This window comes from Triticum urartu, chromosome 5, assembly GCF_003073215.2.
Source record: "Triticum urartu cultivar G1812 chromosome 5, Tu2.1, whole genome shotgun sequence".
Taxonomy (NCBI): domain Eukaryota; kingdom Viridiplantae; phylum Streptophyta; class Magnoliopsida; order Poales; family Poaceae; genus Triticum; species Triticum urartu.
The window spans coordinates 314,070,834-314,094,673 of record NC_053026.1 but is presented as its reverse complement, the minus strand read 5'-3'; the positions used below and the strand labels follow the sequence as shown (position 1 = coordinate 314,094,673).

At 45.4% G+C, this 23,840-nt stretch overlaps 2 protein-coding genes across 2 annotated transcripts; both read right to left on the bottom strand.

Annotated features, from left to right (window-relative positions):
- Positions 1-5,096: 5,096 nt before the first annotated feature.
- Positions 5,097-10,222, bottom strand: LOC125508766 (bifunctional aspartokinase/homoserine dehydrogenase 1). The gene is made up of 12 exons (XM_048673559.1): positions 9,961-10,222; positions 9,734-9,884; positions 9,482-9,559; positions 9,131-9,246; positions 8,960-9,013; positions 8,594-8,681; positions 8,413-8,505; positions 7,741-7,781; positions 7,225-7,278; positions 6,543-6,706; positions 6,231-6,300; positions 5,097-5,430 (listed from the first exon to the last, which is right to left on the bottom strand). Exons 1-12 carry the CDS (start codon positions 10,072-10,074, stop codon positions 5,296-5,298), a joined length of 1,158 nt encoding a protein of 385 aa, XP_048529516.1. The 5' UTR covers positions 10,075-10,222; the 3' UTR covers positions 5,097-5,295.
- A 526-nt stretch (positions 10,223-10,748) lies between these two features.
- On the bottom strand, positions 10,749-13,376 carry LOC125508767 (ADP-ribosylation factor 1-like). Its single transcript, XM_048673560.1, has 6 exons — positions 13,069-13,376; positions 12,269-12,339; positions 11,974-12,093; positions 11,438-11,556; positions 11,260-11,341; positions 10,749-11,066 (listed from the first exon to the last, which is right to left on the bottom strand). Exons 1-6 carry the CDS (start codon positions 13,214-13,216, stop codon positions 11,061-11,063), a joined length of 546 nt encoding a protein of 181 aa, XP_048529517.1. The 5' UTR covers positions 13,217-13,376; the 3' UTR covers positions 10,749-11,060.
- Positions 13,377-23,840: the final 10,464 nt, after the last annotated feature.

Below are 23,840 nucleotides of genomic sequence, written 5' to 3'. Positions count from 1 at the left end.
GGTAGGCCAACCCAGAGTTGCCCCTGGTAGCCACCGGCGGCTGACAAGTTGGACCAACACTCAGAGGAGCACTGGCCCGAGGGTTTAAATAAAGATGACCCTTGAGTCTGCAGAACCCAAGGGAAAGAAAAGGCTAGGTGGTGAATGGTAAAACCAATGTTGGGCCTTGCTGGAGGAGTTTTATTCAAGGCGAACTGTCAAGGGGTTCCCATTATAACCCAACTGTGTAAGGAACGCAAAATCCGGGGACATAACACCGATATGACTGAAACTAGGGCGGCAAGAGTGGAACAAAACACCAGGCATAAGGCCGAGCCTTCCACCCTTTACCAAGTGTATAGGTGCATTAATATAATAAGAGATATTGTGATATCCCAACAAAATAACCATGTTCCAACATGGAACAAGCTCCAATCTTCACCTGCAACTAACAACGCTATAAGAGGGGCTGAGCAAAGCGGTAACATAGCCAAACAACGGTTTGCTAGGACAAGGTGGGTTAGAGGCTTGGCTTAGCAATATGGGAGGCATGATAAAGCAAGTGGTAGGTATCGTAGCATAGGCATAGCAAAAGAGCGAGCAACTGGCAAGCAAAGATAGAAGTGATTTCGAGGGTATGGTCATCTTGCCTGAGATCCCGCAAGGAAGAAGAACAAGTTCATGAAGAAGACAAACGGACGTTGTCGAACGGATCCTCACAAACGCGACGTTATCGGAACTAATCCGAAGAGGCAACACAGGAAAGAAGCAAACAACATAGTAAACAACCACCGCATAAGCATGGCACGATGCGCAAACAAGTATGATGCATGTCCGGTTTAAATATGCATGGCATGGCAAAGTGCACAAGCAATTATACAAATTAAGTGGAGCTCAATATGCAACTCCGTTGCATATTGACGAAACACCACATCAATTATTTAGTTCCCTCCCGGTTAGGTACTCAACAATATTAAATGTTGGTTAACATGGTAAGAGGTGAGGCATAACAAAACTACACCATCTAAACAATTTAAATGGGGCCGGATATAACAAACAACAAATCCGGTAAATCCCCATATGCATTTAGCAAATTAAAGCAAACAACAATTTAAACCATCTTAATGTTGTTAACATGATGCGGATGACATGTTCAAGTTAATGCATTTTATAATTAATAGTTGACAAGAGCATTATGAAGCATTTGTCACCGTGGTGGAAAGAAAAGGGGTGCCACGACAACGATAACGAAAATGATGCCACTGCAGCGTTCCGGTTCAGGTAACTCGATTGAGATACCGATGTAAAGGAGAAGTGTACGGATGCGTGCAAAACATGGTGGGGCACCCCCGGAATATCGGGTGTCCCATGAGTCGATGATGGTGACAAGGCAAAAGAGGGGCAACGTGCACCGACAATTCGAGCACGAAGCAAGCACGAGCATCTCATACATCACACATGCATTCGTTCACGGGCAGTCGTCTCGGGGTATACCTTCAAAGCGTGCAATTCCGGAGCGAAACGAGTTCATAGTGGAAGTAGTGGTACTTTTCCGAAGAGGAACTTGATGAACCCAACATCTCCGAGGCGATGGTAGTCATACACGGCAACGGTAGGTTGAACTTGTAGGGTCGTCCATTTCGTGGTACATAGGTGAATCCATGAGAAACGGTAGTCGTACATGGTTCATCGAGGAACTTGACATTTCGGCCTGTAGTCGTTCGAGCGTCCGACGGTAATGGTACTCAGTCGTTTCGAAGAGGTACTTGGGGTCATTCGAACTTGCCGGTCTCGTCATCTCGAAGGGGTACTTGACGTTCTTAGCTATTCCGAAAACGGCGGTAGAGGTACACTTGTTGTAGGGGTACTTGTCGGATCCACGGCGACGATAGTCGTGCACGGGTCTCTGGTGATGGTAGGCGTACACACGTTGTAGTCGAACTTGACATTGCGTAGCACGTGTCTTCGATGATGGTAGTGGTACAGACGAAGAGGGACTTGATGAATCCAGTGTTCGGGGTCGTCGCGGTACTAGGTATCTTGTGGGGCTTCATGGTTCGTCGTGGTACTTGGCAAAATCCACGGGGTGGTCCTGGCGTGCAGCGAACAACAGCGCAATCCACAGGTGTAACGGTGGTCTTGGCGTCCAGCGACAACAGTTCAGGAAGGCAATGGCATGGCCGAAGGTGAGGTTACACCGGGGCTTGGGCGTGCACTCCAGCGACGGTACGACGGGGGACAGCGTACTTGACGGTGGAGGAGGAGGTTGGTGCAGGCCATGAGCAGCGGCGCGAGATGCAGCGAGGTCATGGGGGCGAGAGGCTTGGACGTCGGCTGCAGGGAAGCTCGGGCAGGGGAAGCATCCACCATGGGGACCGGGAGGAGCTCGGCTCTCCTCAGGCGTTGCAGGCTGCTGGTGGAGGACACACGCGAGCGAGGTGGCTCCTTCACGGTGTAGAGGAAACAGAGGACGGCTCGGGTCCGGTGACGAAGGAGAACGGCAGGATGATGACCAGGCTGCGCTGACACTTGGCGAAGGCGTGGCCATGGACGACGGTGAGGCGGGTCAAGGGCGGCGGCGCTCCTGGTTGCAGCGGACGGGATCCGGTGACGTGCGACTTCAGGGGAGCTCGATGAAGCTCCTCTCCTCGGACGCTTGGGAGACGGGGAGCTTGGTGAGGAGGAGGTGCGGGCGCGTCCTGTGCTGCAGAGGGAGGCGTGCGGGAGGCTGCGAGAGGAGGGAGAGAGAGAGACTGCGAGAGGATGGGGATCGGGTCGAGGGGAGAGCGATGGCGGCGCACGTGGGAACTAGGAGGAGGAGGTATCGAGCGGGAGGTTGGGCTAGGGTTAGGATGGGAGATCAGTTGGGCCGGTGCGGGAGGCCCAATTGGGCTGGACTGGTGGGAGTTCTAAGAGGCCAGCAGAGCAGGCTGCCTCTCTCCCTATCTCTAATTTGCTTTAACAGGAAACAAATAGAGAGAAGAAAAAATAAGAGAGGGTTAGGGAAAGAATATTTCAGAAAATAAAATATTCTTGAAGTGCGGAACTGTGCACAAATATAATAAAATGGTTTGGCAATATTTTAGAGATAGAAAAATAATTCAAGTTTGAATCAGATTCAAACTTGAGCCATTTTTTAATCCAACCAAAACAAGTCCAAAGGATCTGAAAATTGGAGGAGGTGGTCCTGGCACGGTCTAGAATTTATAGGAAAAGAATGGACATTAAATAGAGAAGGGGAAAATGGGACTAGCAAAAGACAGGAAATAGAAGGAAAGGAAAAGGAGATGATGCATGGGACGAAGGCATGGGGAAATATTTTGCAAGTGTGTCAAGCTAATTCCACATAATTGGGATATTTACTATAGCTCTCTAAATATCGAGAGGATATATTATAAAGAGAATCACCATGTGAATTCCCTCGGTTTAAATGGACTGAAAATCCATACGGTTTATTTAGTTGAGTTGCAAAAGATTATGAGATGGAAAGATTAAAGACATGATGACATGATAACATGATGCAAATGCACATGATGCTATGATGAATGCAATGAACCAAACAAATCACACGACGAAACCCGGAAACCCTGGAAGGCATCTGAAGCTCCGGTCTTGGGGCGTCACACCAGCGGAGTCACCAAAAAGTGTGTTCGCACACGAACACGACACCATGTAGCCTGGACGCCGGGGATGATGCACTGCAGCTCACGTCAAAGGAGACCCGGCCAGAAGCACAGTGCGCAAGCAATCCGACAGACGTTTTTGTAGACCCAAAGCCCCACACGCCCGGGAAGGACCCTGCCAGGGCGCGGGGCGGCTATGGGCTGCCCTAGGTTGACTTGATCGCCCCTAGGGCCTCAAGGTTCGCCGCCCTGCAACAGGAAGAACAAATGAAGAACGAGGAAGAAGAAGAACAAGGGAAAAGGTAAAAGATAAACAGCGGTAGATGATTTGTTCGATTGTGTGTTGTCCGAGGCCGTCACCTCTCGTCTATTTATGAGGCGGCTGGACTTACCGTATAAGAAAAGACTTCAAATCCCATCCAAATCTTTTCAAAATTAACCGAACTCGGATTTAGGCAAATTAGAGATATCAGTTCGATTTTTCAATCTCACAGGCAACAAACGACCTCAGATGAAAATGATCCCAAAAGAAGATTTGGCCGTTTCGACACGACAAACAACTTCTATGTTGTACGTTTTTCGACTCAAGACCATCTTGAGGGCTGAATCGCTCGCGCGACCAATCAGACATCAAACACACACGTGTCTGATGCCTCGGGCCATTTTTCGCTCATGGTCGGTCCGTAGTGCATCAGCTCCAACTTTTGCAAATGACCTCGGATTGAGATAATTTATATGTCAAAATCAATTAGCTGGACGAAAACAATGCATATAGCAATTTTTTCATACGACGTCATCTTGAAGGCACCATTGGCCAAACAATACTCAGAATGCAAAATCCTATAGTTTCAGCCCTTTAGATGAGATTGGATGATAATGACTCAAACATCAAAGTTTCTTATTTTGATGATACAGAACCTTTTCATTTGAGGCAATCTTAATTGTGTTATGTGACATGCCAACATATATTGTCAACAGGTAGCCGGTGTGTGTGGTACGCCAACGTGCGCCAGCTCACACGCGGGGTTTCGCATTAGTGCAGGGCCTGCTGTGAGTATAATTTTTCCAAATGATAAATGCCACGCGTATGGCACAAAGCACTCCGGCCCTTACATTTCTGACAACCAAAGTTGTCATCCAAAAAGAAAAAACAAACCCAAAAAAAAAACTGAAGCTTACCATCCGAAAAAAAAGTTGTCATGCTGGACAATTAAAGTTGTCATTCTCATGTCACTAAGCTTGCCATAAACCCCAAAAATAGAATCGGTATGCAGCACTTGTTCCTGCACTATGAGAAAAACAAGCAAAAAAATGTTGCAACATTTAAGCACATACATGCAACATTTTAATGTATGCACCCAAGCCGGCTCGCGTTAACTGACCCGGCCGCATGCGCCTACCCCGAGTCCCGTGAACGAAACAACTTGGCACGGCGTGTGTCCGGGTCGGCCAAACGAAACAGGCTGGTACCACCACGAACGAAACAGCCAACCAAAAAGCAAAAATTATGAACCCTGATAAGTGCTACACGTGTGACACGAACGCATGGCAACTCTGAACATCAACAGCAGCCAAACATGACCGAAAATGTGCATACAACCTCAAACGCCAAAAACCAATTTCAGTTCAATGGACAATACGGTCGATCATATACAACTCAATAATCAAACTCCTTGGTGCTAAAACAAGGCAATCACGCTCTTGTCTGGAAAAGATCTTGGAGATCGATTATATCAGCGAGAACTCCTGCAGCGGTGGTGTCGTTCCCGGCTCCTGCACCCTGGATCACCAGCGGGGAGCTCTCGTAGCATCTGCTGTATATCTCCACCTGATCAGGAGAAATGATGCATTTGTAGGTAAGACACTGGTTTTCAGAAAACAAAAGGTGAACTTTCGAAGTAGCAGAGCAAAAAAATTGGAGACCAAACATTCAGGACGCTAATTGATTTGATAATTCATGGGTCAGCACCACTTTGAACATTAAAACATGTAAGACTTGATTCTCTGTTGTTCCAAAAGATATCTATGGAAACTAGTAGAAGCTGAGATTTTTAATCAAACTGCTTCTAGCACATTATAAGCCAGTTTAAGCAGTACTGACTTCGGTACTTTTAGTGTACCTCTGCTTATCCCAAGTTTATCCCAAATTGTCAACTGCACCAAAAAGAAGGGGCAATGCAACCAGTAAAAGGTAGAGCATTCTTTGCATCAATTAATGGTCTGGAAGGGTTGACAAGATACTGGCCCGTCTAGTGGAAGGCAAAAGAAACCCTACTCAGACCCAATAGGCAGGCTATGGCTTCTCTCACCATGCTTGTCTCTGGACAATCTGGAACGAAAGAAATGCTTGGATGTTCTGCAACAGGTGTGTCCCGCCGCCAATCCTTCTTAGCACCATCATTGAGGCCAAGCTTTGGGTTACCGCAGGCGCTAAGAAACTAGGGCCTATCATTTTTCATGAGTAAGTGTCATGCCGTTTTTATGGGTGCTTTGTAAAACTCTAAACTCTATTCTCTCCTTATTTAATGGATTTGGGAAATCTCATGCCTCCATTTCGAAAAAAAAGGCTGCTGACAGAGAAGTGGCATATGACAATGAACGAGCAAGAAAGAGAAAAATATAACATACCACATTGTCACTTCCCCTCAACCTTCCCAGTGCAGAATCTTTTGGGACCTCTTGAAGGCCGACTTGGCACCTACAAAATGGGGATATCAAGAACATTGAGACTAACCTACCAGCATGCACAAAATAAGCATTTAAAGAAAATGTCAAACAAACATCATGGTTTTTTATTTCAGCAAATGAGCAGAAAATAATTACTGATGTAGTTTTGGAGAATAGATTGGAGGTTTTGATGTACAGGTAAAAGCACTGAGTGATGATGCAAAAGGACATTGCACAATGCACAATGCCCATCAAATTGGGCAGGATACATACCCTGTGTTTCCAATGACACAAACATAGCGCAGAACATTTCCCCTCAAAGATGCTGCCTTGACCTTTGCTTCAATCGTCTCATCAAGTTTTGCCAACCCACTCTCAAGGAAATCCGTTGTGGGCATAACCTCAGGTCCTAACTCACTCGGATATAAACTCTCAACCTGAAGAGAACTACAAAATTAGCTCATCTAAATAGTATAGAGTACCTATTCAGTTACACAAATTTCCACACTAGAATGTAGGACAGTATATATGATGCAGCTTTCCGGCAAAAATAGGAACTCAAACAAGCAATGATTTTTTTAGGATAAAAACGGAAACTATTGGATCAATCAAATAATATCTTTACAGGCATTGGAGGGTAGTTTTTCAAACTGTAGCATGTTATCTAATCTACTCCCTAGTAGTCAAGAGAAGTCCTATGAATTAAAAACTAAGTGCCAGCATATGAATATATGAAGCAAGTTATCGCCAAGTAGAGTGATTTGGAAAGGAATTGATTCACCCAGAAGCTACTTGATTGTTTGTGAACAGTCAGACTAAGAGTAAGGTGGAACATGCATATTGGTTAAGCTATAACAACGAAAAACAGCACTCCGTGCACAAGGAACCATGTTTGTACAAAAACAAGCACATCAGAATAATTCAAATTGCTGAACAGTATTTTAGATAGGCATACATTGATATTCTCCATGCTGATCTGCTGCCCGAGAAGCCTAGCTAGGATCAACGCCTGCACATATACCGAATATGTTTGACAAATTAAAAAAGGATCAAATGGAAGTTATTAAACATTTGAAACCTGAACATAAGTTCCCTTTCTAGAGAAACATAATATTATTTGATGTACACCAAATATAAATGGCTATCCGGAAGGTGAAGGTATTTAAATTCAAAATAGGATAAGTAGATAAAGTAGGCCTGTCCTGTTTGAATTGGATGGGCATTTTGTGTATTTGGTTGTACTGGTTAAGTTTTTTTTTTCTATCGGATCCTAGCAATAAAACATGAACTCATCAAAAGTAACATGCAACAGCAGTTAGAATATACATATCAGTTCACTACTTCACTTAACAGAAGAAGAAAAATACTGCCAAAGGCTAAACAAAGACACAAGTAAAGTGAACTATGTCGATATTCATGAGTAGAACACAGCTAACTAACTCAATGCATGAAGAGACGTGAGCTATCTAACCTTTCTAGCCACATCCATCCCACTGAGATCATCACGTGGATCTACAAAAAATAAACAGCAGGGTAAATGCACTTTCCTATGCAAAGCATAAGTTAAGCAAAGTACCTAGTCCTTAGTTAAAAACCAAAGTATATTCACTTTTAGCATGCTTTCACAAAGAAAAGTCAAACACAAAAATATAACTCATTTAGTGAACTGGTTTTTCTGATTTCTTGTGTTTTTAGTAAAGTAGGTCAGGCCTATAGCTACGTTCCAAAACCTCATGCCTTAAGACAACCACAAATGCACGTTTTAGATTTTATTTCTAAAGTTTACTAATGAGAAGTAGAAAAATAGCATGAGAGAACATCAGTATATTTCCATCCTATAGTCTAAGCTTTACCAATTTTCCATATACTCATCAAACAGCGGTCTGTTAGAAGAACTATATATATTAATATGGCATAATACAGATAAATGTAGCAACATATTGCTTCAGTCCGAATAAAATTATCCATTCTCCTTCCAACCCAATGATACAACTATACAACTATCTTTTACTTACGTACCATAGTTTCCTGGAAATAAGCTTATAGTATCAACGTAATTTTCTTCTCATTGACCAATGGTAAACAACTAGACATATATAAATATCATGATGACAGATATGAGGTGAGTATACATCTTTTAGACCTGGTTCTGTATAACCAAGAGCCTTGGCAGTTTTCACAACTTCACTAAATTTTTTTCCATCCTCCAGCTCACTCATCACATAGCCAAGTGTACCTGCAATAGTGTATTAAGGAAAGAGTGTATTGTATTGTTATTTGTAAAACACTGCATTATCATAACAAGCATGCTACAAATTATGTACCACTCAGACTGCCAACGATTCGGGAAACTGGATCTCCAGATGCAATAATGCGGGTTACAGAAGCTATTACAGGCAAACCTGCTCCAACCTGGAAGTAAGAATTGCAAAGATTGGTGGATGTCCTTTGTAAAAATTGAAACATCAGATATCAAATAAACAGTGGAAAGAACCAAATAAGATAATGTAATATACATGGTTTGACTCCTGCAGTCCAGTCACAATATCTTTTTGACATAAAATGAACAAGAATAATGCATGAACATGAGTGATGAACAAACTATCAGAATACTTCACAAAAAAATGACCAAATATACAATATGAAAAGAGCAAGAAATCAAGAAATGATTACTAGTAGCTTGTGCATACAGTAGATTCAAATCTTATCTGACGGAAGTGGGACGTCAACTTTTTAAAATCCTCCTGCACAAAAAGCAAGCAAATCAGGTAAAGCACATATGAAATTTATCTCATTGACTGAATATAAACCAGTGAATCTTATACATCACTTGGTAAGACTAGGCGTCAAGATGGCCTTACATAAGCACATGTAAGAGGTTTTTTGTTTGCCAAAACAACGCAGCATCCATGATCCACGGCATCCTTCAGCACACCAACAGTGTCATAAGTTGCAGAACAATCAACTATCACCAGACCTGCAAAAAGTGTTCAAGTGTAACACAAGCAGTAAAGAAGATCAGTAGATGGATAACAGGAAAGTATCACCAAAATCATCAAACAGAGCAAAGCTGGGATCTTCATTTTTTATGTTTTCTATTGATTGAAGCAAATAACGTGGCAGGCATAATATATGGTGTGCGAGGGAAAATGGGTTGGTGTGTTGTCTGTGATATACAGTACTATGAGCAACAGAGTGCAGAATTAACAAACCGGTTGTTCTTCCAAGCATGGTAGCAGCATCGATTACTTTCCCCATTGCCTCCGGCTTGTTGAACACCTGACAGTGCCCTGGAATTCCACAACCAATCCAAGCATACATCAAATTCCATTGCATGTACGGGAAGAAAAGTAGATTAACCTCCGATCGATGCCGTATTTTTTACACATAGTATTCTGATGAATGCCGTACCCACTCGCGCCGCAGCATAAGGATCGATGCGGATGGAATGAAACTTTACATACCGCGAGCGAGCAGCGAGGACAGGGGCGAGCCGGCGGACTTGGCGGAGCAGAGGTCGTTGAGGAGCGCGTCATCGAGGCCGCTGGCGCGGACGTCGTCTGCGACGAGCAGCGAGGAGCTGTCGGCAACGCCCACCACCCGGATGGCGACGCCCTATAATCAGAAGCAGGTAGCACGCATGAGCGCCGCCGAATCGGGGAGGGGAAAGCGGCGGGTGGATGAACCTGACCTGGTTGGCGTGGAGAGGTCTGCAGGAGACGATGTGGCGGAGGAGGTGGCGGCCGACGCCGCCGCAGCCGAGGAGCACCACCGGCAGGACCGCCCTAGCCTGCGCCTGCGGCATTTGGAAACTCGGATCGGCTTCGATTCGTCTCGTCCAGAGAGGAGCTGCGGGAGTGTTCCTAGCGCCGGCAGCAGAGTTTTTAGCTGCTGCGTTGGGGGTTCGGCCGTTTGGGCCGTACCACACCAACGTTGTTACCTACCGCGGCATGGCCCAGTCGTATGCCGTGGTCGCTGACATATGTTGTGATTCTCCTGAAAAAATACGGTAGCAATGCAATTTAGCGAACGTTTGCTGGGATGGCATTTGCGAACGTTTGTCACCGGGTTTTATGCAGCGGGAATATGACAATTCCTTTCAGCGAACACAGCAATCTTTCACAGCAAAATCCTTTTGTTGCCATAATTTGTCACGTGTTTCTGAAGGAAATTGCCATGTATATTCTAAAGAATTTGCCATAAATAACATTCGCAAATGCCATCCCCCAGTAGTGAACATTCGCGGGCTAAAGAGGTCCAATAATCATGTTGTGATTTTGCTTTAAAATAAGGGGTGTGATTATAGCTACATTTTAACCATCCAACAAACTCTAGTAATAAAACCAAAAAAAAACAACCAATTCTTTTTGCGAGAAAACCCCAACCAAATCTGCAAAACCAGCTTATCCAAAACGAGATTGCCATAATCCTCAGATACCAAACACGTAGCAACGTCCGTTAACTAGAGACACGGGTCAATTATAAGAAGGAATGAGATTAATCACGTGCAGAATACATATCGGTTCACAAAACCAGGGCAGGATCATCATCATCACTCATCAGGCTCAGGCCAGGAGCACCTGACATGGTATCATTTTCACATAGCATAAAGGGTTTCCTCGTGTGTACATTCAATCATTGATACAACATAGTAGCAGTGTGATAACAGCTCAAAGATCGAGCTTACAAAGACATGTCAACACTCTGGCAGCATTTTAACATGCCTACATATTCCAGTCATTTGTCCAGCCGCTAGTTGCTTCTGCGGCCCTGCCAATCCATTGGAAGCCTTCAGGACTGCAATCCCGCGAGCAAAATAGCACTTGTTAGTGTCATGCATCATTTATTTCTGAACATCAAAGTCATAATGCAACTATGCTGAACGCACACAGGGAAAGGCTTGAACTACTTGAACAACACAAAAATAAACACCAGAGCAAAGTTGACAAAAAAAAAATTCCCATTCCAGCCCTGAGTGTTAGATAGAAACCTTGCTGGCTATGTTGTTGGAGAGCCAGTCCAACCCTTCATACAGACCCTCTCCACTTGTGGCGCAAGCACTCTGGATATACCTGTGATAGAATGGGAAATAACACCAAGCTTATCAGCAAGCCTTCTCCAACTAGCAAAATTATCATCTAGGTATAAAATCAGCAAGGGTCAAATACCAGTGTCGCTGACGCAGAGAGTGTAGACCAAGCTTATCTGTTATTTCAGCAGCATTCATGGCATTGGGAAGATCTTGCTTGTTAGCAAAAACAAGCAATACAGCATTGCGCAGCTCATCCTAGTGACAGTTAGCAAACATTACCGAGGGAATTCGGTAAAAAAAATATTACTGTGGGAACTGACTTCACAGGCAGACATAGATAAGATTCAAAAGAATGATATACCATTGTAAGGTGAGCAAAGTATATGATAATATAGACTTATTAGTTATAAATGGTGCAAAATCAAGTTCTCAAAATCACCATATGTAAAGCATGCAAAGTATTCTAGTTGCCGGGACACAGTATTATTGATATCCACAAGATGTACATGTACCATGTGCAATAAGATAAGATTCTTCATGCTGTAAATTTTTACACATTACTCTGAATGTAATGTTTAATACTTCTATAATACATGAGTTTCCAAAAATTAGACCGCACATCTACAGAAGATAACACAGTCCAACATTTCAACAGGTATATATAGCACTTGCCTCATTCAGCATCCTGTGGAGCTCATCTCTTGCCTCAGCAATACGGTCTCTGTCGTTGCTGTCAACAACAAAGATAAGGCCCTGAGTGTTCTGGAAGTAGTGCCTCCACAAAGGCCTTATCTGTTTTGAAAATGGCATACATAAATCATCAGCTTGTCTTTACATAAATAGACTTTTGTCAATGAAACGCTTTAGTAACTGCAAACAGGTGATTAGCATTTTATTCATGTGACGACAAACAAGGAAATAACAGCCAAAGAGTGACCCAAGAAGAAGAAAAGAGCAAAACCCTCACCTTGTCCTGGCCACCAACATCCCAAACAGTGAAGCTGATGTTCTTATACTCTACTGTCTCCACGTTGAACCCTTGTGTAAACAAAATGTCAAAACGATATCGTCAGCGATATAATCCTTACTTCTGCCTCCCAACCAAAAGAAGAAAAAACAATGAGTAAGCAACCACAACATTAACCCCTACTAACAGAAGTACAAACATCCTTAATTCGGCAGGTACTTCACTACTAACAGAACTAACATCTGAAATAGGAGCCATATTGCAATAGAAGGCCCTAACTGGATCGCTGCCAACGGGTTGGATTTGAAATGCAAATTGCTACTTTTCTCTACTTATTATTCTGGCAAACCTGAACATGTTTGACTATACGGATTCTAGGACAACTTCTAATAGCAACTTAAGCTGCTGAACCTAACAAAATAGCTCTAACCGAACGAGAGTATCCCAAAATCTTTGATTCAACATACGCACCAGGCAACCACAGACAGAAGAAGCAGTAGCTAAACGATATAGGGGGTTCAACTGGCACAGGTACAAAATCAATTGTTCGTATAGAACCCAACTGGTACCAGGCTACCAGCACAGAAATCTAGCACACTAGATTAGACAGAAGTGAAAGAAAGCATATGGATAATTCAGTGTTCTAATTTTTCTCATGTATATACTATACTAACGGAGGAAGCAATTCATGCGAGCCCGGCCAGCGGTTCCACCGCACATACGATTTGGGCGTGTGAGCGTGAGCGCTACAGGAAGAAACCGGAAGCAGAAAATAGCAGCGCGGCGAACAGCATCGGTACCGATGGTGGGGATGGTGGTGACGATCTCGCCGAGCTTGAGCTTGTACAGGATGGTGGTCTTCCCGGCGGCGTCGAGGCCGACCATCAGGATCCGCATCTCCTTCTTGGCGAACAGCGCCCCGAACAGCGTCCCGAACGACAGCCCCATCGATCTCCCTACCAAACTTCTCCTCCGCCGCCTCCTCCTCTCCTCTCCTCTCCTCTTCTGTCCTTGGATGGAATCGCCCAAAGCACAAGCGAGTAGAGGCTACGGAGACGCAGAGGGAGGTGTGGTTGCCTTTGGAGAAGAAGAGGAGAGCGTGCGTCCTACGCGAGGCGGAGGGATTCGTTTTGACTGACGTCCGGTGGACCCAGCATGTAAGCGAGATGTGAGAGGGCCCCCTACGTGATTTTTTTTAGGGGGTTTGTGGGACCAAGTTGCCGCTGAATAAGGGCGGCGGCGGGATGGAGCTGGGCCGTGGACTGGGCCAAAATCACTTTGTGTGTTTTTTTAGGAAAACCTTCAATTTATTCATCATCAATCATCGCAGCACAACGAATATCAGAAATAAACAAACACGTTTAGATCCTTAGATCACCCAGCGATAATTTCAGGCCGTGAAGCGAACCGAAGGTGCGTCGTCGTCATCTCCTTTTCCTCATCGAAGCTGGACAAAACTCACTGTAATAGATAGTGTGGAAGTCGGCGTGCTAGGGCCCCACAGGGCCAACAAACCAGAACAACTACTGCCGCCGATGACAGAAAATCGTAGATATGAAGGATTCAACCTGTAAACACACAAACGAAGACGTTATCCAAGAAGATCCACTGAAGACCGACACCGACCAAATCCCTCGAGATCCGCCGGAGACATACCTCTACATGCTCTCCGATGATGCTAGATGCGCCACCTAAACGGGGGTTGGGAGAAGAGGACATTATTTCTTCTCTAGGGAGCCACCGCGTCGCCTTCTCGAGCAGAACACAGACCCTAACCAAACACAAAAAAACCACCTAAAAATGAAGCAGGAGCCCTCTCGCCGGCAAGGGCCAAAATTTGCCGCACCTCCATGGCCCTAAGGCCACAAGACATGAAGCAGATTGGTAGCAGCGCCGACGGGAGGCAGAGGGAACCCTAATCGCCTTAGCTATCAAGGGTCGCGAGTGAGGGGTGTGTTATGTTTTTTCACACACCCACTTCTGGTCAAAATCACCCTTTAGACTTCCTCATAGAAGTTTAGCACAATTTGACCCATTTAAAAAGTTTAGCACGATCTAACCCTCGTGCCCATGAAGGAAATATGCTCTAGAGGCAATAATAAAGTTGTTATTTATATTTCCTTATATCATGATAAATGTTTATTATTCATGCTAGAATTGTTTTAACCGGAAACTTGATACATGTGTGGATACATAGACAAAACACAATGTCCCTAGTAAGGCTCTACCAGACTAGCTCGTTAATTAAAGATGGTTAAGTTTCCTAACCATAGACATGTGTTGTCATTTGATCAACGGGATCATGTCATTAGGAGAATGATGTAATGGACAAGACCCATCCGTTAGCTTAGCATAATGGTCGTTAAGTTCTATTGCTATTGCTTTCTTCATGACTTATACATATTCCTTTGACTATGAGATTATGCAACTCCCGAATACCGGAGGAATACCTTGTGTGCTATCAAATGTCACAACGTAACTAGGTGATTATAAAGATGCTCTACAGGTATCAACAAAGGTATTTGTTGGGTTGGCATAGATCGAGATTAGGATTTGTCACTCTGAGTATCGGAGAGGTATCTCTAGGCCCTCTCGGTAATGCACATCATAATAAGCCTTGCAAGCAATGTGAGTAAAGAGTTAGTTGTGGGATGATGCATTACGGAACGAGTAAAGAGACTTGCCGGTAACGATATTGAACTAGGTATAAGATACCGACGATCGAATCTCGGGCAAGTAACATACCGATGACAATGGGAATAACGTATGTTGTCATTACGGTACGACCGATAAAGATCTTCGTAGAATATGTGGGAACCAATATGAGCATCCAGGTTCCACTGCTGGTTATTGACCGAAGAGGTGTCTTGGTCATGTCTACATAGTTCTCGAACCCGTAGGGTCACGCTTAACGTTTGATGACGATTTTGTATTATATGAGTTATGTGATTTGTTGACCGAATGTTGTTCGGAGTCCCAGATGAGATCACGGACATGACGAGGAGTCTCGAAATGGTCGAGAGGTAAATATTCATATATAGGACAATAGTATTCGGACACCAGAAGTGTTCTGGGGGTACCAGGTACATATCGGGTCATCGGAAGGGGTTCCACACAACCCCCGGCAAGCTATATGGGCCTAATGGGCCAAGAATTGGACAAACCAGCCCCAAAAGGGGTTGGTGCGCCCCTATAGGATGAATAGGAGGAGAAGGAAAGGAAGGAAGGGAGAAGGAACGGGGAAGATCCGGCCTCCCCCTTTCCTTCCCCTCCCCCTCTCTTTCCTTCCCCCTCCGATGGATATGGAAGGGGGGAGGCCGACTTGGAGGAGGCGCCCAAGTAGGATTACTCCTACTTGGGCGCCCCTTGCAGCCCCTCTCCCTCTCCCACCTATATATATGTGGGGAGGGCACCGCTAGAACACACAACATTGATTCCTAGCCGTGTGCGGCGCCCTCCTCCACAGTTTACGCCTTCGGTCATATTGTCGTAGTGCTTAGGCAAAGCCCTGCGCGGATCACTTCACTATCACCATCACCACACCATCATGCTGACGTAACTCTCCCTCGACACTTTGCTGGATCAAGTGTTCGAGGGACGTCATCGAGCTGAACGTGTGCAGAACTCGGAGGTGTCGTACGTTCGGTGCTTGATCAGTCGGAATGATAAGAAGTTTGACTATATCAACCGCGTAGTCAAACGCTTCCACTTTCGGTCTATGAGGGTACGTGGGCACACTCTCCCCCTCTCGTCGCTATGCATCTCCTAGATAGATCTTGCATGAGCGTAGGAATTTTTGAAATTACATGCTATGTTCCCCAATAGTGGCATCCGAGCCAGGTCTATGCATGATACGCATGAGTAGAACACAAAGAGTTGTGGGCGATGATAGTCATACTGCTTACCACCAACATCTTATTTTGATTCGGCGGTGTTGTTGGATGAAGCGGCCCGGACCAACCTTACATGACCACGTTCATGAGACCGGTTCCACCGACAAACATGCAACTTGTTTTGCATAAAGGTGGTTGTCGGGTGTCTATTTCTCCAACTTTAGTTGAATCGAATTTGACTACGCCCGGTCCTTGTTGAAGGTTAAAAGAGCAAAATTGACGAAACATTGTTGTGGTTTTGATGCGTAGGTAAGAACGGTTCTTACTAGAAGCTCGTAGCAGCCACGTAAAACTTGCAACAACAAAGTAGAGGACGTCTAACTTGTTTTTGCAGGGCTTGTTTGTTGGAAATATTCCCTAGAGGCAATAATAAAATGGTTATTATTGTATTTCCTTGTTGATGATAATTGTCTATTGTTCATGCTATAATTGTATTAACTGGAAACCGTAATACATGTGTGAATACATAGACCACAACATGTCCCTAGTAAGCCTCTAGTTGACTAGCTCGTTGATCAATAGATGGTTATGGTTTCCTGACCATGGACATTGGATGTCGTTGATAACGGGATCACATCATTAGGAGAATGATGTGATGGACAAGACCCAATCCTAAGCATAGCACAAGATCGTATAGTTCATCTGCTAAAGCTTTTCTAATGTCAAGTATCATTTCCTTAGACCATGAGATTGTGCAACTCCCGAATACCGTAGGAATGCTTTGGTGTGCCAAACGTCACAACGTAACTGGGTGGCTATAAAAGCACACTACAGGTATCTCCGAAAGTGTCTGTTGAGTTGGCACGAATCGAGACTGGGATTTGTCACTCCGTGTGACGGAGAGGTATCTCTGGGCCCACTCGGTAATGCATCGTCATAATGAGCTCAATGTGACTAATGAGTTAGCCACGGGATCATGCGTTATGGAATGAGTAAAGAGACTTGCCAGTAACGAGATTGAACGAGGTATGGGGATACCGACGATCGAATCTCGGGCAAGTAACATAGCGATAGACAAAGGGAATTCTATACGGGATTGATTGAATCCCCGACATCATGGTTCATCCGATGAGATCATCGTGGAACATGTGGGAGCCAATATGGGTATCCAGATCCCGCTATTGGTTATTGGCCGGAGAGATGTCTCGGTCATGTCTGCATGGTTCCCGAACCCGTAGGGTCTACACACTTAAGGTTTGGTGACGCTAGAGTTGTTATGGGAAATAGTATGTGGTTACCGAAGGTTTTCCGGAGTCCCGGATGAGATCCCGGACGTGACGAGGAGTTCCGGAATGGTCCGGAGGTGAAGATCGATATATTGGACGAAGGGTATTGGAGTCCGGAATTGTTCCGAGGGTACCGGGTGACGACCAGCGTGTCCGAAAGGGGTTTCGGAGGCCCCGACAAGCGTTGGCGGGCCTTATGGGACAAGGGGAGGGGGCACATCAGCCCACTAAGGGGCTGAGTGCCCCTCCCACCCCATCTCATGTAACTTGGAGAGGTGGGGGCGCCTCCCCTAGGGCAGCCACCCCTCCCGACTTGGGGGGCAAGTTTCCTAGGGGTGGGGGTGCCCAAACCCATCTAGGGTTTTCCCTATGGCCGCCGCCCCTCCCCTAGGGAACCCTAGGGCGCCTCCTCCACCCCCTTCCCCCTATATATAGTGAGGGGGAGAGAGGGCAGCTGCACCCCTTCCCTGGCGCAGCCCCTCCCTCCTCCAACTCTTCCTTCTCCTCCGTAGAGCTTGGCGAAGCCCTGCAGGAATACCACAAACTCCACCACCACGCCGTCGTGCTGCTGGAGTTCTCCCTCAACTTCTCCTCTCCTCTTGCTGGATCAAGAAGGAGGAGACGTACCTAGGCTGTACGTGTGTTGAACGCGGAGGCTCCGTCCATTCGGCGCTAGATCGGATCTTCCGCGATTTGAATCGCCGTGAGTACGACTCCATCAACCGTGTTCTTGTAACGCTTCCGCTTAGCGATCTTCAAGGGTATGAAGATGCACTCCCTCTCTCTCGTTGCTAGCATCTCCTAGATTGATCTTGGTGACACGTAGGAAAATTTTGAATTATTGCTACGTTCCCCAACATTGTTGTGATGTGATATGGTCAAGACATGATGCGATATACGTTATTGTATGAGATGATCATGTTTTGTAAAAGTCATCGGCAACTGGCCGGAGCCTTATGGTTGTCGCTTTATTGTATGAAATGCAATCGCCATGTAATTGCTTTACTTTGTCACTATGCGTTTGTGACACCCACGATGCAGCTATATCTCCCACGTGTCGGAGCACGACTTAGAGGCATAGCCGCATAGTAGGCATGTCGCAAGAGGGGTAATCTTTACACATCTCATGTACTGAATAAGAAAGAGATAAAGAGTTGGCTTACAATCGCCACTTCACACAATACATAAATATAGCATTACATCATCTAGAATACAATCAAGGTCCGACTATGGAACTAAAATAAAGACAACCCCAAATGTATAAGATCCCCGATCGCCTCAACTCGGCTCCACTACTGATCGTCTGGAAAGGAAACATAGTAACGTCCTGAATCCTCGTCGAACTCCCACTTGAGTTCGGTCGCATCCCCTGTACTGGCATCATCGGCACCTGCATCTGGTTTTGAAGTAATCTGTGAGTCACGGGGACTCAGCAATCTCACACCCTCGCGATCAAGACTATTTAAGCTTATGGGTAGGAAAAGGTAGTGAGGAGGAGTTGCAGCAAGCACTAGCATATATGGTGTCTAACTTACGGAAATGAGAGCGAGAAGAGGAGCAAAGCACGGTCGAGAAGCTGTAAGATCAAGAAGTGATCCTAGAACTACTTACGTTCAAGCATACCATGAGACCGTGTTCTCTTCCCGGACTCCGCCGAAAAGAGGCCATCATGGCTACACACGCTGTTGATTCATTTTAATTAAGTTAAGTGTCAGGTTTTCTACAACCGGATATTAACAAATTCCCATCTGCCCATAACCGCGGGCACGGCTTTCAAAAGTTCAAAAACCCTGCAGGGGTGTCCCAACTTAGCCCATCACAAGCTCTCACGGTCAACGAAGGATATTCCTTCTCCCAGGACGACCCGATCAGAATCGGAATCCCGGTTACAAGACATTTCGACAATGGTAAAACAATACCAGCAAAGCCACCCGAATGTGCCGACAAATCCCGATAGGAGCTGCACATATCTCGTTCTCAGGGCACACCGGATGGGCAAGACGTCGGTTTGGCATAGACCCTGGTTGCCCAGGGGGCGCCAGACATCGCCCAGTTTGGACCAACACTTAGAGAAGCACTGGCCTGGGGGGTTAAAATAAAGATGACCCTTGAGTTTGCGAAACCCAAGGGAAGAAAAGCTAGGTGGAAAATGGTAAAACCAAGGTTGGGCCTTGCTGGAGGAGTTTTATTCAAGGCGAACTGTCAAGGGGTTCCCATTATAACGCAACCGCGTAAGGAATGCAAAATCAAGGAACATAACACCGGTATGACGGAAACTAGGGCGGCAAGAGTGGAACAAAACACCAGGCATAAGGCCGAGCCTTCCACCCTTTACCAAGTATATAGGTGCACTAAAGTAAACAAGATATAGTAATGATATCCCATCAATTAACATGTTCCAACAAGGAACAAATTCCATCTTCACCTGCAACTAGCAACGCTATAAGAGGGGCTGAGCAAAGCGGTAACATAGCCAAACAACGGTTTGCTAGGACAAGGTGGATTAGAGGTTTGACATGGCAATATGGGGGGCATGATATAGCAAGTGGTAGGTATCGCGGCATAGCAAAAGAGCGAGCAACTAGCAAGCAAAGATAGAAGTGATTTCGAGGGTATGGTCATCTTGCCTGCAAAGTTCTCCGAGTTGACGTAAGCTTGATCCTCGTAAGTGTACTCAACGGGTTCCTCGATCACGAACTCGTCTCTCGGCTCTACCCAAGGCAAGAACACAAGCAAAGTAAAACACAATCAACAGCGGTGTAATGCGTAGGCAACATGATGCAAAACATGGCATGATATGCGGGATGTGCTATGCAATGCATATGCGTGCTCCGAAAGGAAAAGATTGAACCAGGCATCAACTTGGCAAACCAAGTGCGCCGCTGGAAAGATGAGTTGATTTTGGTCGAAATCGATGTAAAGATCACCGGAATCGGATGCACGGTTTGCAAATGGCAAGTAAAACAATAATGGCACGATTCTGCGATTAACAGCACAATGCCATCTAAAATGCAACAAGAAACTAAGCTACTGCACTCTAACATAGCAACAAAGGACATGGCAGTGATCTACTCAAGATGCTTGACAAAAGATGAACACTGAGCTACAGCTAAATCACACAAGAGCAGGTTCAAACAAGCATGCCAAAAGTGCAAAAGATATCAGCTTCACAGACTTAGTGAAAATACTAACATGTCAGGAATTAACATCAGGAAGCAATGTTTAGAGCAAGATAACAACACGCTACAGGAACAGAACATAGCAAACAAATGCATGGCATGAATCTACTCAAAGCATATAACAAAAGTCCCTTACTGACCATAAGCCAAAAAGGATCAGAAGATATGATGGCACCCATGTAAACATAGCAAGTTTCGTTAACAGATTCAGACTTAGCAGAAAACTGGACAAGGCATAAACATAGTTATGAAGGCATGTTTGCGAGCTCGATGCACTCAACACAAGGCATTGCATGACAAACTAATTAAGCATATTCCCAGCAAGAATACATGATCAAGAAGCTAACCAAAGCAAGAACAAACTCATAGCATGCATGGATCAACTACAACAACCTTGGCAAAATTGATTAACACGTAAACAATCTGCCAGGAACATTTTATAGCAAAGTAGAGCAAGATTGAGTCATGCTAGGGCACTCCATAAATGCAAACAGGGGCATGGATGGATAGAGCACAACCATATGTCCAAATTATCCTTACTAAGCATACTCAAAAGAAGCATGGATCTCTCTGTAGCAACATGAATACATGACATTAAAATAACAGCAGGAAAATGACTTGGAAGAATTCTAAGTCCCTGAAATCAGCAATATTACGAGAGCTACTTTGCATGCATATGCTATTCACAACATTGATCACAAAAATACATGGCATACACCCTTGTAAAGATGGCATGGCATAGCCCAAAACATATGTAGAGCTCATGCCCATATGCAACACACAGTAATCATGGCAAAAATGTCAAATGCTCATAAACTGATAAGAATCAGGAACTAACATTTTATAGCACTCTTGCAACAGTCATTAGGGTATCAAGATGGACTCAAACAAGCATGGCGCAATGGAACAAAATGAAGAGGACATCCTGTGAACATTTTGATATATGGCACGCCCAAAATGGAGCTACGAATGCAGAGTTATGACATGATGAATAGTGCTCCAGGATGTAAAAATTAAAGGACTTAGAGATATTTCAAAGTCAATCCTAATCTCCATATCCAGATCCGGGAGCGCGCGGACTTCGAGGTTCATCGGAGTTGGAAGGTCACCGGAGTGGAAGAAGGAGGCAGCCGGTGTCGGAGTTGGACTTGCCGGAGGAAGGAGCTCGCCGTGGTCACCGGCGCAACGCGGTGGCGCGGCGGAGGAAGGAGCGGGGCGGCACTGGCGAGGTCCGGAGATGGCGCGGGGCGGCGCCGGCGAGGTCCGGCATGGCGGCGGGGCGACGTGCGCCGGAGGCGGGTGGCACGAGGCGCGGGTGCGGGCGGCAGGCGGCGGAGGAAGGAGTGGGCCGCGGGGGCCGGCCTCGGGCCCGGGAGGGACGGCGGCGCGGGGGCGGCGTGGGGACACGTGGCAAAGTGCGATTGGGCGCGGGCGTCGGCGGTGGACGTGTCCGGCGCCGGCGGACACGTCCGGCGGCGGAGAGGGTGAATTTTCGGGTTTTGACCGCGAATTTCGGAGGGGGAGGTCTATTTATAGGTAGAGGGAGCTAGGAGAGTCCAAATGGAGTGCGGTTTTCGGCCACGCGATCGTGATCGAACGGCCAAGATGATGGAGGGGGTTTGGATGGGTTTTTGGGCCACTTTGGAGGGGTGTTGGGCTGCAACACACACGAGGCCTTTACGGTTCCTTGGTTAACCGTTGGGGTATCAAACGGACTCCAAATGACGCGAAACTTGACAGGCGGTCTACCGGTGGTGTACCAAGGCCGCTTGGAAAATCTCGGTCCATTTCGAGAATGTTTAACACCCGCACACGAAAGGAGACAAAAGGAGGCGCCGGAGGATGTAGGAGTGCCGGATTGCAAAACGGACAACGGGGAAAAAGCTCGGATGCATGAGACGGACATGTATGCAAATGCGATGCACATGATGACATGATATGAAATGCATGACATGGACAAAAAGCAAAACGAAGACAAAACCCAACCACGAGGGAATATCATAACTTAGAGCCGAAAATGGCAAGAGTTGGAATACAAATATGGCAAGTTACATACGGGGCGTTACAACGTTAACGATAGTTGTAGAAGCAATAGTTGGCGAGACGACAACGACGCTACGATGGAGATCAAGGTGTCAAGCCGGTGGCGATGGAGATCATGACGGTGCTTTGGAGATGGGATATCAAAGGCACAAGATGATGATGGCCATATCATGTCACATATTTTGATTGCATGTGATGTTTATCTTTTATGCATCTTATTTTGCTTAGTACGGTAGCATTATAAGATGATCCCTCACTAAAATTTCAAGGTATAAGTGTTCTCCCTGAGTATGCACCGTTGCGATAGTTCGTCGTGCTGAGACACCACGTGATGATCAGGTGTGATAAGCTCTACGTTCACATACAACGGGTGCAAGACAGTTTTGCACATGCAGAATACTCAGGTTAAACTTGACGAGCCTAGCATGTACAGACATGGCCTCGGAATACTGGAGACCGAAAGGTCGAACGTGAATCATATAGTAGATATGATCAACATAGAGATGTTCACCATTGAAGACTACTCCATCTCACATGATGATCGGACATGGTTTAGTTGATATGGATCACGTGATCATTTAGATGACTTGAGGGATGTCTATCTAAGTGGGAGTTCTTAAGTAATTTGATTAATTGAACTTAATTTATCATGAACTTAGTCTGATAGTATTTGCATATCTATGTTGTAGATCAATAGCTCGCGTTTAGCTCCTGTTCTATTTTTGATATGTTCCTAGAGAAAACTAAGTTGAAAGATGATTAGTAGCAATGATGCAGACTGGGTCCGTGATTGAGGATTATCCTCATTGTTGCACAGAAGAATTATGTCCTTGATGCACCGCTAGGTGACAGACCTATTGCAGGTGCAGATGCAGACGTTATGAACGTTTGACAAGCTCGGTATGATGACGACTTGATAGTTTAGTGCACCATGCTTTACGGCTTAGAACCGGGACTTCAAAAACATTTTGAACGCCACGGGGCATATGAGATGTTCCAAGAGTTGAAATTGGTATTTCAGACTCATGCTCGTGTTAAGAGGTATAAGACCTCTGACAAGTACTTTGCCTACAAGATGGAGGAGAATAGCTCAGCTAGTGAGCATGTGCTCAGAATGTCTAGGTACTACAATCGCTTGAATCAAGTGGGAGTTAATCTTCCAGATAAGATAGTGATTCACAGAGTTCTCTAGTCACTATCACCAAGTTACTAGAACTTCGTGATGAACTAT

Bases quoted from the DNA above. Each gene is read 5' to 3' on its own strand.
- LOC125508766 (XM_048673559.1), bottom strand. From the start codon at position 10,074: ATGCCGCAGGCGCAGGCTAGGGCGGTCCTGCCGGTGGTGCTCCTCGGC. The intron at 8,506-8,593 runs GTACATAATTTG...ACACTATTGCAG, and splicing joins AATCGTTGGCAGTCTGAGTG to GTACACTTGGCTATGTGATG. The intron at 6,707-7,224 runs GTATGCCTATCT...AGTTCTCTTCAG, and splicing joins TCAGCATGGAGAATATCAAT to GTTGAGAGTTTATATCCGAG.
- LOC125508767 (XM_048673560.1), bottom strand. From the start codon at position 13,216: ATGGGGCTGTCGTTCGGGACGCTGTTCGGGGCGCTGTTCGCCAAGAAG. The intron at 12,094-12,268 runs GTGAGGGTTTTG...TTTTCAAAACAG, and splicing joins ATGTTGGTGGCCAGGACAAG to ATAAGGCCTTTGTGGAGGCA. The intron at 11,342-11,437 runs GTATTTGACCCT...ATTCTATCACAG, and splicing joins TCTCTGCGTCAGCGACACTG to GTATATCCAGAGTGCTTGCG.